The sequence below is a fragment of the Octopus sinensis genome, linkage group LG5, assembly GCF_006345805.1.
Source record: "Octopus sinensis linkage group LG5, ASM634580v1, whole genome shotgun sequence".
Classification (NCBI taxonomy): Eukaryota; Metazoa; Mollusca; class Cephalopoda; order Octopoda; family Octopodidae; genus Octopus; species Octopus sinensis.
In genome coordinates, this window is record NC_043001.1 from 133,863,140 (window position 1) to 133,879,675 (window position 16,536).

General features: G+C 39.4%; 1 protein-coding gene across 2 annotated transcripts in view; it reads left to right on the forward strand.

Annotated features, from left to right (window-relative positions):
- The window catches only part of LOC115212285 (serine/threonine-protein kinase 31), an 83,059-nt gene that overhangs the window by 24,298 nt on the left and 42,225 nt on the right, over positions 1-16,536 (forward strand). For both annotated transcript variants that reach the window (XM_036503092.1, XM_029781128.2), the window contains 5 exons: positions 3,611-3,763; positions 4,221-4,301; positions 8,121-8,270; positions 9,920-10,257; positions 12,360-12,528. In XM_036503092.1, coding sequence (XP_036358985.1) covers positions 3,611-3,763; positions 4,221-4,301; positions 8,121-8,270; positions 9,920-10,257; positions 12,360-12,528 — 891 coding nt within the window. The remainder of the gene's footprint in view (positions 1-3,610; positions 3,764-4,220; positions 4,302-8,120; positions 8,271-9,919; positions 10,258-12,359; positions 12,529-16,536) is intronic.

A 16,536-nucleotide genomic window follows, 5' to 3' on the forward strand; every position in this document is an offset into this window, starting at 1 on the left:
CTGAAGGGTCAAGGTTTTTGCAGTTTTGCAATAGAAATGACCTAATCATTTGCATGTATGGTAATGGGACCTGAGTATAAAATGAGAGCAATATATGAAGACTATGAATGATGGAGCACAAAAGAGCTGAGAGAAAAACTTGGTAGCAGAGGAATCAGTTGTAGTGTATAAGAGAGAAGAGTGGAGGCGCAATGGCCCAGTGGTTAGGGCAGCAGACTCGCGATCGTGGGATCGCGGTTTCGATTCCCAGACCGGGCGTTGTGAGTGTTTATTGAGCAAAAACACCTAAAAGCTCCACGAGGCTCCGGCAGGGGATGGTGGTGATCCCTGCTGTACTCTTTCACCACAACTTTCTCTCACTCTTACTTTCTGTTGTACCTGTATTTCAAAGGGCCGGCCTTGTCACTCTCTGTGTCACGCTGAATATCCCCGAGAACTATGTTAAGGATACACGTGTCTGTGGAGTGCTCAGCCACTTCCACGTTAATTTCACGAGCAGGCTGTTCCGTTGATCGGATCAACCGGAACCCTCGTCGTCGTAACCGACGGAGTGCTTCCATCCATCCATAAGAGAGAAGACAAACGTGGTAGAAGCGCCAGGTGAACCATGTAGAAAATATCTTCAGAAGAGGCAGTCCAAAGAAAATACAGGAAAAAGTAGTGAAGGCTGAACATCAGAAAAGAAACTACCAAGAATTGTTTCCTTTTGTGTTCACAACAAAGGTTACAAGTTTTGGGACTTATCTAACCTTTGCAAGCATAGAAAAACATGTGTAGAATGCTGTTTCTGTTGCTGAGGAATTATGAAGGAGTGCTGAAAGTTCTGGTTTTAAGGGTGTTGCAAAAGGCCTAGTTGGAGGCCCAGCCTTCCAAGTTCTTTTACAGGGCTTAGAAAAACTGAAGGATCGCTGCAATAAGAAATATATCTTTGTGTATATATGTATCCATATAAGTTACAGTATCCATGGTCTGATCAATAAATATCTGTTGATCAGACTGTTGCCATAGTAATGAAGCTAAAGCATGCAGAGTGAAACCACTTGGTACAGATTGACCTTGAACTCTGCTGTATATGTGCACTAAGTTTTTGACATTTTAGCTCACTTCTGCTGTTTACAGTAGTACTTGGAAGTAATGTGTGATCATCGCTTTGACCATGATGGAGAAAGTTGAGCAGAGAATCTGCATCAAATTTTGCCAAAAGCTTGGGGGTACCTGCTCAGAGGCCTATGCAAAGTTTTCAAAAAGTTTTCATCGTTCTCGACACAATCAAAGAGATGTTGTGCATATGAAACCGGATTATCTTTTTGGTTGGCTGAAAACAGTTTTGGCACAAATTTGGCAGACACATCTCGTACCCAAATCTTCAGTGTTAATGGACTGAACTGAACCCTAACTAATCTGCACATCTTCTGATAACTCAGATGGTGATTTGATGATTTCTCCACACATCTGCAGTGTTTTTGTCAGTTCTGCTGGTTGTGGGTCTCCCAGAAATTCATCACTATCAACATTTTTTGGCCATCTTGGAAACATCTGAACCACTTGTACACTTCATCTTTTTTTACTAAATTCAAACACAGTGTTTGAATTGACGATGACAGTGAGTATTGAACAAAGAACTTCTCTCACTGAAAATTTTTGCTAACAATTTCTTTCAGCAAAACAAATTTCACATGGTTTGGGGGGGGGGGGGGAGAATGTAGTTACAGTATTTTTTTTGTGTTCAACAGAAGATAATTTTCTTAAAAGTAGTCGTACCTTTTCATTGTCCATCCAATTTTTGCATTCCTCTTTGAAGATTTCTTCATACCTTTGGAAATATGGAGAAAAAGTAATACCTTCTTCTGAGTTATAAATAAATTCTGCAATTGTGTTTTCTATGCCATCTGGCAAGAATGAACTTGAAATATTCCTGGACTTCAACATTAATTCCAGCAACTGTTGGTATTGTTACAATTGCTGCTGTAACTGCACCATGGAGGCTAATTAAGTCTTCCATGCCAACTAATTTTCTTTGATTTTGTATCAAAAGAAACTGTTAATGTTGGATGTAAGCTTTGAATAAATTCATCGCCACTTTTGTAAGTAGATATCCTCGTCGCCACTTTTATATCCGTCTGTACGTTGGATATACAGATTTCACAAAGTGGGGATAGACACAACTGTCTTTGCACAATATACTTCAAATTACTCCACTAAACACGATACTTCAATAAATACAAACTCTCAATGATCTCAATGAGTTCCACAAACTCTCAATGAGTCCTATGACTTCTCCAGTCTCAACCAGTATGCTACTCTTTATAAGAGTTCAGCTAGTCAATTCTTCCAACTCCACAGAGATGTCAATGACTCTCGCCACAGCAAAATGTCTGAAACTAAGCTAAATGGACCAATTCTCACAGGGATGATAATAAACTGGAGTGTTTAATTGAAAGAGTTAAAATATTGCAAACTTCTCACCTGTGATGCAAGACTCTCTTGATTTATATCTAAGGGGTTATCATCATCATCATCATCATCATTTAGCGTCCGTTTTCCATGCTAGCATGGGTTGGACGGTTCAACTGGGGTCTGTGAAGCCAGAAGGCTGCATCAGGCCCAGTCTGATCTGGCAGTGTTTCTACGGCTGGATGCCCTTCCTAACGCCAACCACTCCGCGAGTGGATAATTGAGGCAAATAAAGTCTCTACTTGCTAAACTGTTTTGACGCATCTAATGTGACAAGATATTGTATTTTTTAATCTTACAATTCATTTGTTGTCAGAAACTTAAACATCACATCTACTTTTCTGCTTTTTACTCAAGAACATTTTGCAGATAAAATAATTTTATATTGCTCAAGTCCTTGGAATTAATTCAATATTCTTTAACTTCATTTTGTCCCCTTTACTAATTAGATTCTCTTTTCTTAAATTTACTCCTATTAATATCCACATTTTGATAGAATCAATAGAGCAATGGGTACAACTATATCTTGTATTATTGAGGCGCAATGGCCCAGTGGTTAGGGCGGCGGACTCGCGGTCGTAGGATCGCGGTTTCGATTCCCAGAGTGTTTATTGAGCGAAAACACCTAAAGCTTCACAAGGCTCCTACAGGGGATGGTGGTGAACCCTGTTGTACTCTTTCACCACAACTTTCTCTCACTCTTTCTTCCTGTTTCTGTTGTACCTGTATTTCAAAGGGCCGGCCTTGTCACACTCTGTGTCACGCTGAATCTCCTCAAGAACTACGTTAAGGGTACACGTGTCTGTGGAGTGCTCAGCCACTTGCACGTTAATTTCACGAGCAAGCTGTTCCGTTAATCGTATCAGCTGGGACCCTCATCGTCGTAACCGACGGAGTGCTCCTATCTTGTATTATTTAAGTTGTGCCTTTTATGCTGTGAGTTTTAATCCCACTGAGGGTGGATTTTGCCTTTCGTACTTCCAAGATCAATAAAACTAAATACCAGTCATGTACTCCGCTTCCCTTTTGATTGTGTTATAAATCAATGTTTTGATGTGGTGAAAGTTTCCATCTAAATATTAATGTTACATTTGTTGTTTGTTACAATTAAAAGCTTCTTACAATCTTTTGTTTTTGTTATCTTTTTTTGTCTTAGGAAACAGTATTAGTGAGTCATGTTGAAAACTGCAATGTTATCTGGGTGCAAGTAGTGACTGAAGATGTACAGGAAAAATTGCTATATGTCACTAACCAGTTGGCAGAAGTCTGTCCAAAAGCAAAGAAAGTTGAAAAAATCCAGTTGAATAAAGTATGATTCAGTATTCTTTCTCTATTTAACCCTTTCGTTACTGTATTTATTTTGAGATGCTCTGTGTTTCTTTCAATTATTTTAAATATAACAAAGAATTTAGTAAAATAACTTAGTTATCATTTAGCTAGTGTTAAGAACGTAAATTGTGACTAAGGTTTGGTGGAATATTTTAATTCAAAACTTATGGAAACAAGACATTTTACCACAGAGCCAGAGCCGGTTTTGGCTGGTTAGTAACAAAAGGGTTAAGATAATTGTTTAATATTTTGGGATTTCTTGACAGCAGATGAAATTTCTTTTTATGTATAGCTACATGAAAATCAGAATCTATTTCAAGAGTTACCCTTTTTAATTCTTCATGAAACTCACCCAATTTTTTTATTGTTTACTACAGCTCAGATTTTCCTTTTATTAGGTTTTTTGTTAATTCTATTATTATTTTTTCCCACTTCAGATTTTTGCTGCCAAGTTTTCTGAAGATCAACTTTGGTACCGGTGTATTATCAGAGAGCCGCAGCAACATTTGTCTAGCAAGGTAAATAGATGTATTTGAAGGACAGCCTTGATTCTCTTGTTTTAGTATATGGCTCAGTGGTTAGAGCGTCGAGCTTACGATCGTGAGGTTGTGAGCTCGAATCCCGGACTGGGCTGTGTGTTGTGTTCTTGGGCAAGACACTTTATTTCACGTTGCTCCAGTTCACTCAGCTGTAGAAATGAGTTGCGACGTCACAGGTGCCAAGCTGTATCGCCCCTTTGCCTTTCCCTTGGATAACATCAGTGGTGTGGAAAGGGGAGGCCGGTATGCATGGGCGACTGCTGGTCTTCCATAAACAACCTTGCCCGGACTTGTGCCTTGGAAGGTAACATTCTAGGTGCAATCCCATGGTCTGTGTCGTGACCGAAGGGGGTCTCAGATATAATAATGGTTTCTAATTTATCGGTTGGAACCATATATTTGGGTGAGGGAGTAGTTAATTTGTCATTACCCATCCCCTTTACTTTAATACTTACTTTATTAAGAACCTTCAGGCAAACGAAGGAAAAAAGTTAATCTTTGTACCATTTTAATTCAGAACATAAAAGTAAATATGACCAGGTGTTTTGTCCATTTTTGTCCCCCAGTTCTACCACACCACACCCTACCCTTTCCAACAACACCAGTTTGTCCACTATGACCACTCACTTCCTACCATGTCAAAGCTGGCTTTTTTCTTTAATTTTACTGAATTAGTCTGGAAGAAAGTGTTACTCTTTTACTCTTTTCAGTCATTTGACTGTGGCCATGCTGGAGCACTGCCTTTAATCGAGCAACTCGACCCCGGGACTTATTCTTTTGTAAGCCCAGTACTTATTCTATCGGTCTCTTTTGCTGAACCACTAAGTGACGGGGACATAAACACACCAGCATCGGTTGTCAAGCAATGCTAGGGGGACAAACACAGACACACAAACACACACACACATATATATATATACATATATACGACGGGCTTCTTTCAGTTTCCGTCTACCAAATCCACTCACACAGCTTTGGTCAGCCCGAGGCTGTAGTAGAAGACACTTGCCCAAGGTGCCATGCAGTGGGACTGAACCCAGAACCATGTGGTTGGTAACCAAGCTACTTACCACACAACCACTCCTGCACCTATACACACACACAAGTATGTGTCCCTAGCTTTCACATTCCTCCAAGACTGGTGAGATCAATACAGTTATTGTTCCTCTTCAACAGTTGATGACTACAGGAAAAAAAAGTATACAGGAATGGAATTCCAGAGGGCCAACATTCTGAGGAGAAAAGACTGGGTATAGTGGGTAATGTGGGAACTATGGGTTGGGAAAGGGTGAACCCAATATGGTGGGGTGAGAGGAGAAAAGATGAGTGAGTAAGCTAGGTGGGACAAAGTGGAGATTGTACAGTTAATGTTGAGGATGAGTACAGGTTATTGTTCATCATCATCATCGTTTAACGTTCGTTTTCCGCGCTAGCACGGGTTGGACGGTTGGACGGTTCGACCGGGGTCTGGGAAGCCAGGGGCTGCTCCAGGCTCCAGTCTGATCTGGCAGAGTTTCTACGGCTGGATGCCCTTCCTAACGCCAACCACTCCGCGAGTGTAGTGGGTGCTTTTTACGTGCCACCTGCACAGGTGCCAGGGGGGGGGGGTCCGGCATCGGCCACGATTGGTTGGAGCTTTTAACGTGTCAGCGACACGGAAGCCAGCCAGGGCGGTGCTGGCAATGTTCGGATGGTGCTTTTTATGTGCCACCGGCACAGGCATCACAACTACTATTTCCATTGATATTTATTTTGACGTTCATGTTCATGTACTTGACTCAACAGGTCTCCTCAAGCACAGCGGGACGTTCTGGGATCCAGGGTACTTTGAATGGGCAGGGGCTATATATATTATTAGGTATTAAAGTCTTTTGTTGTCTCTTTGTTGTTGTCTCTTTGTGGTCTGGTCACTAACACATGCATGACCAGATGTCAGTAACCAGCAGTGTTCCCTCTAAGCTGTACACTTGTGTGTACATACATGGTTGTGTGGTTAAGAAGCTCACTTTGCAATCACGTGGTTTTGGTTTCAGTCCCACCGTGCAGTACCTAAGGCGAGTATCTTCTACTATAGCCCTGGGTTGAAGTTAGTAGATGGAAACTGTGGAACCTTTTGTTACATGCATATGCATATTTGTGTTTGTGTTGTCCACTCTACCACTGCTTGACAACTGATGTTGGTTTGTTTACATCCCATAACTTAGTGGGTCAGTCAAAGAGACCAATAGAATAAGTACTAGACTTAAAAATATGTACTGGTGTCAATTTGTTTGGCTGAAACCTTTTGAGGTGGTGCTCCAGCATAGCTGGAGTTCAACAACTGAAAGACATTAAAGGTGACATACAAACAAACACACAAAGGGATGAAATTGAAGATGATTATTCACACAGGTGTACATGTACTTTGCTGAGAAAAACAAAATTTGCTCACATCTGCAGCTAAAAATTAGAATGTTACTCTACTCTTTACTCTTTTACTCTTTTCAGCCATTTGACTGCGGCCATGCTGGAGCACCGCCTTTAGTCGAGCAAATCGACCCCAGGACTTATTCTTTGTAAGCCCAGTACTTATTCTATCGGTCTCTTTTGCCGAACCGCTAAGTGACGGGGACGTAAAAACACCAGCATCGGTTGTCAAGCAATGCTAGGGAGACAAACACAGACACACAAACACACTCACACATACATACATATATATATATATATACATATATACGACAGGCTTCTTTCAGTTTCCGTCTACCAAATCTGCTCACAAGGCATTGGTCGGCCCGGGGCTATAGCAGAAGACACTTGCCCAAGATGCCACGCAGTGGGACTGAACCCGGAACCATGTGGTTGGTTAGCAAGCTACTTACCACACAGCCACTCCTGCGCCTGGTAAATATATAAACTAAAGACCTTGATACTTAATAATATTTATGGCACAGGTTTGGCTGTGGTTAAGAAGTTTGTTTCCCAACTACACGGTTACAAGTCCAATCCACTGCATGGCTACTTGGGTAAGTGTCTTCTACTATAGCTCCAGGCTACCAAAGCCTTGTGAGTAGATTTGGCAGGTTGACTCAGCAAGAAGCCTGTCACTTGTGTTTGTGTATATATTTGTGTGTGGAGTGGAAGCACTCCGTCAGTTACGACGAGGAGGGTTCCGGTTGATCCGAATCAGCGGAACAGCCTGCTCGTGAAATTAACATGTAAGTGGCTGAGCACTCCACAGACACGTGTACCCTTAACGTAGTTCTCGGGGATATTCAGCGTGACACAGAGAGTGACAAGGCCGGCCCTTTGAAGTACAGGTACAACAGAAACAGGAAGTAAGAGTGAGAAAAAGTTGTGGCGAAAGAGTACAGCAGGGATCACCACCATCCCCTGCCGGAGCCTCGTGGAGCTTTTAGGTGTTTTCGCTCAATAAACACTCACAACGCCCGGTCTGGGAATCGAAACCGCGTTCCTATGACCGCGAGTCCGCTGCCCTAACCACTGGGCCATTGCGCCTCCACATATTTGTGTGTATATTTCCACTGTCATATAAGCAATATTATTCAATTCCAATGTTCTACAAAAACTTGTTTGGTCACAGGGAACTATTACCTTGCTTGGAAACAGGCGAGGGTTGGCAACTGGTAGGGCACTCAGCAATAGAAAATCTGCTTCATTAATTTCTATTGGAATGCAAGCATGGAGAAGAGTTGTTAAAATGATGATTTTGATTACAAAAATATGCATAAATGACTAAGGTCATGTGATTCTGTTATTTGTGTCCTTAATTACACTGCTTTGTCTTTGTTATCATTTTAGGTTCGAGTATCTTTCGTCGATTATGGGAATGAAGAAGAGACCTGTGTAAATAATCTGGTTGAGGTTCCTCCAAACATCTGTGAATTTAAGCCATTTGCTCGCAAAGTCATTTTGAACCTTACGAAATCCAAAAAGTACATGGATGAGAAAGTAAGTGTTTTTTTTAATTTTTAACTAATTTATGATATTTGCTAACAAGACCATGGTATATTTGCCAATTAGACCATAGTGTACTCTTTTTCTCTTACTCTTTTACTTGTTTCAGTCATTTGACTGCGGCCATGCTGGAGCACCGCCTTTAGTCGAGCAAATCGACCCCAGGACTTATTCTTTGTAAGCCCAGTACTTATTCTATTGGTCTCTTTTGCCGAATCGCTAAGTGACGGGGACGTAAACACACCAGCATCGGTTGTCAAGCAATGCTAGGGGGACAAACACACACGCACACAAACACACACTTATATATATATACATATATACGACAGGCTTCTTTCAGTTTCCGTCTACCAAATCCACTCACAAGGCATTGGTCGGCCCGGGGCTATAGCAGAAGACACTTGCCCAAGATGCCACGCAGTGGGACTGAACCCGGAACCATGTGGTTGGTTAGCAAGCTACTTACCACACAGCCACTCCTGCGCCTGTATTAGTAATTTTTTCGATTTGTTTATTTTAACTTAGTTCATGGGTCAAATACAAATACCAGCTTGTTGCATGGTGAGAATAAGTCCACCAAAAACTGCAATATGAAAAGGATTCAAAAGAATAACTATCCTGCATCATTTGTCATGTGGGTTAACAAAGGGTGCATTTGGGTTGCCTCTGATAAAATCCTATAGAGGAAGTTTCTGAGGACTCTGCTCCCTCAACTCTCCCAGGAATATTGGGCAGAAGAAGATGGACGAATGGATGGATTTGAACTTAAAAATCAACATTTTTTTATAGTTTCCTTGTTAGTTTTAGGAAGTAAATAAAAATATACCTTAATAAAGATAATTTATGTATTATAATAATAATAATAATAAAAACATTGTGTACAGTGTTCAGGTGCACTACAACTCATCTAAAGTGTATGTATAATCAGGTGTAGTTTCGGCGGATTTCGGAAAGCATGAGGGCCTTAAAGGATGCAGTGTCATGGCAGTCAACAACTGACGCAAGCAGTTTATTCCATGCTTCAGCAACTCTGAGCGTGAAAAAATGTTTCCAAAAGTCATGGGAGCTGTGTTGTTTTCTGACTTTGTAGGCATATCCACGTGTGTTAGATACATGAAGATCAAAAAGGTGTTCAGTGTTGTTGTTGGTGAGGTGGTTGATAACTTTGTGGGTGTTTACCAAGTCCATCGCCAGACGCCGGAGCTTCAGGGAAACAAGGCGCTCAGAGTATGGTAGGTGTCTGATGGAGGGTATGCGTTTGGTTGCACGTCTCTGGACAGATTCCAGGAGGTCAATGTTCTGAGCAAGATAGGGGTTCCAAACTGATGATGCGAATTCCAAGTGTGGTCGTACCATAGCTGTATAAAGTTTTAAATAGATGGCTGGAGAGCGGCTAAAAAAAGTCTTGCTGAGTGATGCCAAGACACCCTCGGCCTTCTTGACAATTTTAGAGATATGCTTTGTCCAACGCAAATCACTGCTGGCAGTGATGCTAGTGATATGGTTGCATAAGTAAATGTTACTGTTATCCTAAACATGTAGAATCTTAAAATCAGTTTTCATTAAATATCAACACAGAGACTTTCTTCTAGCCATTTTATTAATATAAGCTTTGTTGTTTTTATTTTCTATTCATTATTTAGGGATTGGCTTTTGTAAAGGAATTCACAAATGGAAAACTGCTAAAACTCCACCCAGCTGGTCGTTTGTCTGATGGCACTGGAATCTATGGGGAATTATTCTATGATGGTTTCAGTCTCAGTGACCTATTTGTACAGGAGGGCTACATTGTTAAAAAGACACTCCCACAGAAAAATAACTTGCAAAATTCTCTTAGCTCACCTAACATGATGCCATTAAATTGTTCACTCCAGTCATCACGACCTTCTTCTAGTTTGGGAAATCATGCACCAAGTCTTTTACCAACCCCAGTCAGTAATCTGGAGCAGGTTAATTATGTGAACAAAAATACATTGACACAGTGAGTACTATTACTACTACTACTATTATTGATTATATAACGGTGGTGAAACGACAGGATTGGATCAGTAAAGTGATGAATAAAATGTTTTGTGATATCTGGAGACGTTTCTTTACATTTGGGGTTCAAATCCCATTAAGGTGAACATTGACTTTCATTCAGGGTTTCAATAAAATAAGTACTAGTCAAGTGATAGGATTGATTTAATCAGCTACACTTCTACCTCTGATTGTGCTTGTCTCAGAAATTGTATATTGTTCTATAAAGTTTTTTTAATGTAATCAGATTTCATTGATTTTTATAAATATTTTATTAACCCTTTAGTGTTCAGATTATTCTGTCAAATGTGATGTTTGTTTATTTAAAATGGTTTGAATTAATCCTGCCATTATCTTGTAGTTTAGAGATTGCAGTGATGTGATTTTTCAGTTTTAGAATGACATGGTAGGGCTGAGGTGAGAGGCGAGATCTGGTCAGTTTCAATATAAAACAGGTTAAATATTTTGGCCGGATATGGACGGTTTGAATGCTAAAGGGTTAAACAATATAATAACTGATGTTTCTGAAGGGAAAGTTGCATGTTGGGATGTATGAAAGGAGCTGTGTTTTATGGCAATGAAACATGGATAATGAATGGAGAGCAGCAGTGAAAGGTGAAAAGATCGAAAAGCAGTGGATAAAAGGAGAGAGAAAGGCAATGAATTGAGGAGCATAATTGGAATAGAGCCAGGGATGGTTGATGGGGGGAGTAAAGGGATGAAAGGGTTGGTCATGTGCTGAGGAAGGATGAAGGTGATTGGGTGAGAAGAATGATAGAAATGAATGTGGAAAGAAGTAGAGGAAGATGAAGAAAGACATGGTTAACCCTTTATTGTTCACCTTATTCTGCCAAAACTAATGCTTTTTTATCCACTTTGTTTTGAACTAATCATGCATTATCTTGTAACTATGAGATTTTGATGAGGTAGCTGTTAATTATTAAGATGATATTGTAGGGTTGGTGTGAGAGACCAGATATGGCCAGTTTGAACATAAAACAGGCAGAATACTTTTGGCCGGATATGGCCAGTTTAAATGCTAAAGGGTTAAAGATGATAGAGGATGAAATGAGAGGTTGTAGAGTAAAGAGTAAAATCATGAAAATTTAAGAGGTTTGCAAAGTTAATTCCTGCTTTAACATGGAAAATGGCCTCAAAACACTTTGAGCTGCTGCTGCTGTTGTACATTTTAATTGTTTACTTGTCAACTTGTTATTCATGTTGACCTGTTGTTGTCCACTAGTTAGTACTTATTATACAAATGGTATTGTTGTTTTAATCTTTTGCTGGTTTCAATGGTTGGATTGAAGTCACACTAAGGCACTGTCTTTTATAGTATCATTAATTAGATTGGGAGGCGCAATGGCCCAGTGGTTAAGGCTGCGGACTCGCGGTCGTAGGATCGCGGTTTCGATTCCCAGACCGGGCGTTGTGAGTGTTTATTGAGCGAAAACACCTAAAAGCTCCACGAGGCTCCAGCAGGGGATGGTGGTGATCCCTGCTGTACTCTTTCACCACAACTTTCTCTCACTCTTACTTCCTGTTTCTGTTGTACCTGTATTTCAAAGGGCTGGCCTTGTCACTCTCTGTGTCACGCTGAATATCCCCGAGAACTACGTTAAAGGATACACATGTCTGTGGAGTGCTCAGCCACTTACACGTTAATTTCACGAGCAGGCTGTTCCGTTGATTCGGATCAACCGGAACCCTTGTCGTCGTAACTGATGGAGTGCTTCCATCCATTAATTAGATTGATCCTAGTAAATAACTGCTACTTATCTTATGTTCTAGAAGGATTAATTGTAATGTCAGCTTGAACTCAAAATATAAAATTGTATTATCATTTCATATATATTATTTTATACATTATGATTGTAATAATTAATCAACATTTCTCTAGAGATTAATGTCTCATTTAATCTTGGCTAAGATTTAAACTTTTGAATCAAACGATAATTTAACTTTTAAAATATTAAGTTCTGTGTCCTTGTCATATATTGATGAAACTTAGACATGTATGTGTTGTTAGTAAAACAACTACTTTTCCATTGTGTGTTCATCTAGTGACTTGCGAGAACCAATTCCTAAATTACATGGCTGGCTTTCAGATGGAAAAAATACATTAGTACAACTACAATCGGAACTAACATCGACTAAACAAGAATTAGCACAGATAAGACAAGAAAAAGATGCCCTTCTGCTAGAACTTAGCAATACACAAAGTAAACTTAAGGTATATGTTTTTTTGTTTTTTTTTTGTTTTATTTAAGTTCCAGTAACATTCTACATATTAATTAAAGGTAATTTATTTCATGAAAAATTACTTTAAATATTGAAATTTGTACATCTTATATTTCTTAATGTTCTTGTTATTGTCATATTTAAGTATCTAACTCAGAGTTTCTTACCTGATCGTTATTTGATGCTAGCCATTGAAACTTTTATTCACACCTTTGGTGACCCACTTATTGTTGTGTAAAAAGAGAGATTAGTTATGTGTTGGGTAGATGATCCCTGACATAATGTTTGCTGTCACTGTTTGTTGTGAATTAGATTATCCTATCATTAATTCCTTTCTACAATAGTAAACACTATTCTACAATAGTAAACACTATCCTATCATTAATTCCTTTCTACAATAGTAAAGGCGGCGAGCTGGCAGAAATGTTAGCACGCCAGGTGAAATGCTTTGCCGTATTTCGTCTGTCGTTACGTTCAAAGTTCAAATTCCGCTGAGGTCGACTTTGCCTTTCATCCTTTCGGGGTCGATAAATTAAGTACCAGTTACGCACTGGGTTCGATGTAATCGACTTAATACCTATGTCTGTCCTTGTTTGTCCCCTCTGTGTTTAGCCCTTTGTGGGTAGTAAAGAAATATATACAATAGTAAACACTAAATAAAAATAGATCTTATTTCGTATTGAGTACAAAAATGTGGCATAGTGTTGAATGACATTGATAGATGGATACTGTCTTTATCTAATATAAAACAATGTGTCTTAATTGTTGGACAGCCGTGATTAGTGGATTAGACAGTGAGCAGAAATAAAGTTTGAATAAGATTTATCATAAACCAGTTCAGAGAAAGCTTTCATTGAAACATGATTTTAAATGGACGCCAAAGTGTTAGAGAGGACCCTACCAGACGACCCAACCGAAGAAGATTATATTTACTGGAAATGGATGCTACACATCTGTGTAGTGAAAGTTCCAGATGAATCTAAACTGGAGGTACTCTTAGTCCTCTGCAGAGCAAGGACTTACCCCATCGTTGAAGAATCCGAAACTTTCGAAGCAGTACTCAAAGTTCATAAAGAAAGGTTCAAACATAATGACACACCATATGCTACGAACTTGAAAACAAAAGGAAAACGAGGAGAATTTATGTGAAGCCTTCAGGTGCTGGCCAAGCAGTGTAAAATCCAAGCCCTAACAGGAGACCGTTACCGAGAAATTCTAATTGATGATGCCTTTGTGGCTGGGCTTCTATCACCATCAATCTGACAAAGACCTCTTGAGTCATCAGACAGCAGCTTAGGAACAGTCTGTAAGCTTGCTCAAACCATGGAGGTGGCCATTGAAAACACAACCTATTGCAAGGCTCAGCTGGTATCGATCAACCACCCCATCTTGCAGCTGTTAAATCAGCATGCTTTTAGTGCTGTGAAGACCTCCATTAAAAAAAAATCAATGCTCAGTGAGAAACTCCACTTGCAAAAGGTATCAGAAGAAAAGCGACTGGGAGAAAGTCTACCTCACGAAAAAGCCACCAAGAAACAAACAAAACTTCCTTAAAACAGCAGCTATCACAGAGCCCAAGAGCGACTCAAAGGAAAACAGTGATGGGACTTTATCATCCATCATTTTAGCAGTAACAAACGGTACAGGACAGCTGGTACCTGTTAAAATTAAGGATAGCAACACACAAGTCCTCTTGACATGGGTTTTCACAGGACATTTATAGAAGCGAATCTTCTTGCAGTCTGGGGATTACAATACAATCATACCTGCCCAGAAAAAGTTAACTTGGCCAACAACACAGCACTGGAAATTAAAGGCAAATTCAGTAGCAAACTACAACTGGGATATAATATAATATAATAATAATAATGAAATTATTGTATACAGTGCTCAGGTGCACCACAACTTGTCAGAAAGTGCATATAAAGTACATGCAGTAATGTAAAAATGTCTGGAAAGCGAACAATGTATGAGTCAGATACATGCTTGTGTGTGTGTATGGAGGGGAGAAAATCAAGTGTAGTGTTGGCGAATCTCAGGAAGCATGGAAGCCCTGAATGATGCAGTGCTCCAACAACCGATGCCGGTAGTTTTTTCCATGCTTCAGCAACTCTCAGCGTGAAAAAATGTTTCCTGAAGTCATGGGAGCTGTGCTGTTTTCTGACTTTGTAAATATGTCCAGGGGTGTTAGATGGGTGGAGTTTGAAGAGGTGCTCAGAGTTATTGTTTGTGCGATGGTTGATATCACATATAATAGAGTTAGATACAGAACAACAAAATCTACAAATAAATCGACAAGGAACTGACCCTGGCAGTACACCATTAGAAGCAATGTATCAACAAAGAAACAGAGCTCACAGTCCAGCATATGAAAACATGAGCAGATAAACAACTGGCGAAGAGTACCTGAATGAGAATAATACAGGTAACATAATGCCAACTATTCAAGGACAAAAAGAGACCAGAAAACTGAGATCAGAACAAATTATCAAGACCCCTTTTTATCTAAAGGACTATATGTTTTGAATGCAGCGTAACTAACTTTTTACTCAGCAGGGAAGACTGTAATGAATTATAATCTTTATATATAAAAGAGAGGCTGTGTGCTGTCTGTCTCCTATGATTTAGATTCCTAACTACTCCCACATTTTGCGGTGCAGTTTAACCAAAACCGGGTATCTTATAGTCGTGATTCATATCGAGCCCTTCTGGGTATTAGCGCGCGTCTACGATGAGTCTACGATTTAAAAAAAAATTTACCATCAATTTTTCCCATTTTTAATGCATTTTTGGCATATATAAGGGAAGTAACTCTCTAAAAATTTATTATTAAATCTCAGAACGTAAAAAGCTACAGTAACACCCCCCCCCCCTTTGTGGTTAGCCATATTGAGATGGCTTTACATCTCTAAAAATGCTTATATAGTTATTTCCCTTACAAACCCGAGCAACGCTGGGCGATACTGCTAGTATCCTATAATTAATTCCTTTCTACAATAGTAAATAATAGATAAAAATATAGATATATCTTATTTTGTATTGAGTACAAAAATGCAGTATAGTGTTGAATGACGTTGATAGATGGATACTGTTTTTACCTAATATAATAGACAGCTGTGATTAATGGATTAGGCAGTGAGCAGAAATAAAGTTTGAAAAAAGCCTTCTTTGAACTGGTTTATTCCACTGTTGCAGTGTTTAAAATCATTTTTATAATGTTATAACCACCATTTTTATAAAGCAGTGAGCTGGCAGAATCATTAACCCATTGGACAGAATGCTTAAAGGCATTTCATCCATCCGTATGTTTTGAGTTCAAATTCTGCCAAGGTTGACTTTGCCTTTCATCCTTTTGGGATTGGTGATATATGTAACAGTCAAGTACTGAGGTTGATATAATTGACTAGGCCCCTCCCCCAAAATTGCAGACCTTTTGTCTATAATAGAAAGGATTAAAATGTTTATAACCACAGCTCATCATCCATAAGAAGGTGATGAACAGTAAAAGGCTATCCTAAATGCTAACGGTGTCTACTTTCAAATTGATTGATTTTTATTGTTTTGATTTCAAATCCTGTATGGTTTGATTTTGCCATTCATTTCTCTTGGGTCAATAAATAGATGTACAGAGAGTTAAGTGGAGAGAATTGAGTCATTTTTAAAAAAAATTTTTAATGATTTAGTTTAAAGAGAATGGAGTAGAATCCATGACCCTTCTGAAAGAAGGGAGGCAGGAAGTTATCCTCAAACCAGAGGCCTGGCTTGAATGTCTGTAGTAGAGTGGACACTCTGTTAAAGTGTCCCAAAGGAACAGATGGTGGTGGTGTTAAACTGACAAAATTAAGCCTGCCATCCAAGTGCAGGAATGGTTATTTTAAAAGATTCCATTCAGCTTCTATCACTAAAATTGTAGATATGACAATTGTCTGGGATTCAACCACCACCAAAAACAAAAAGCCAAAAGGTAACTTCTTAATCACATATTCATGCAAATTTATGA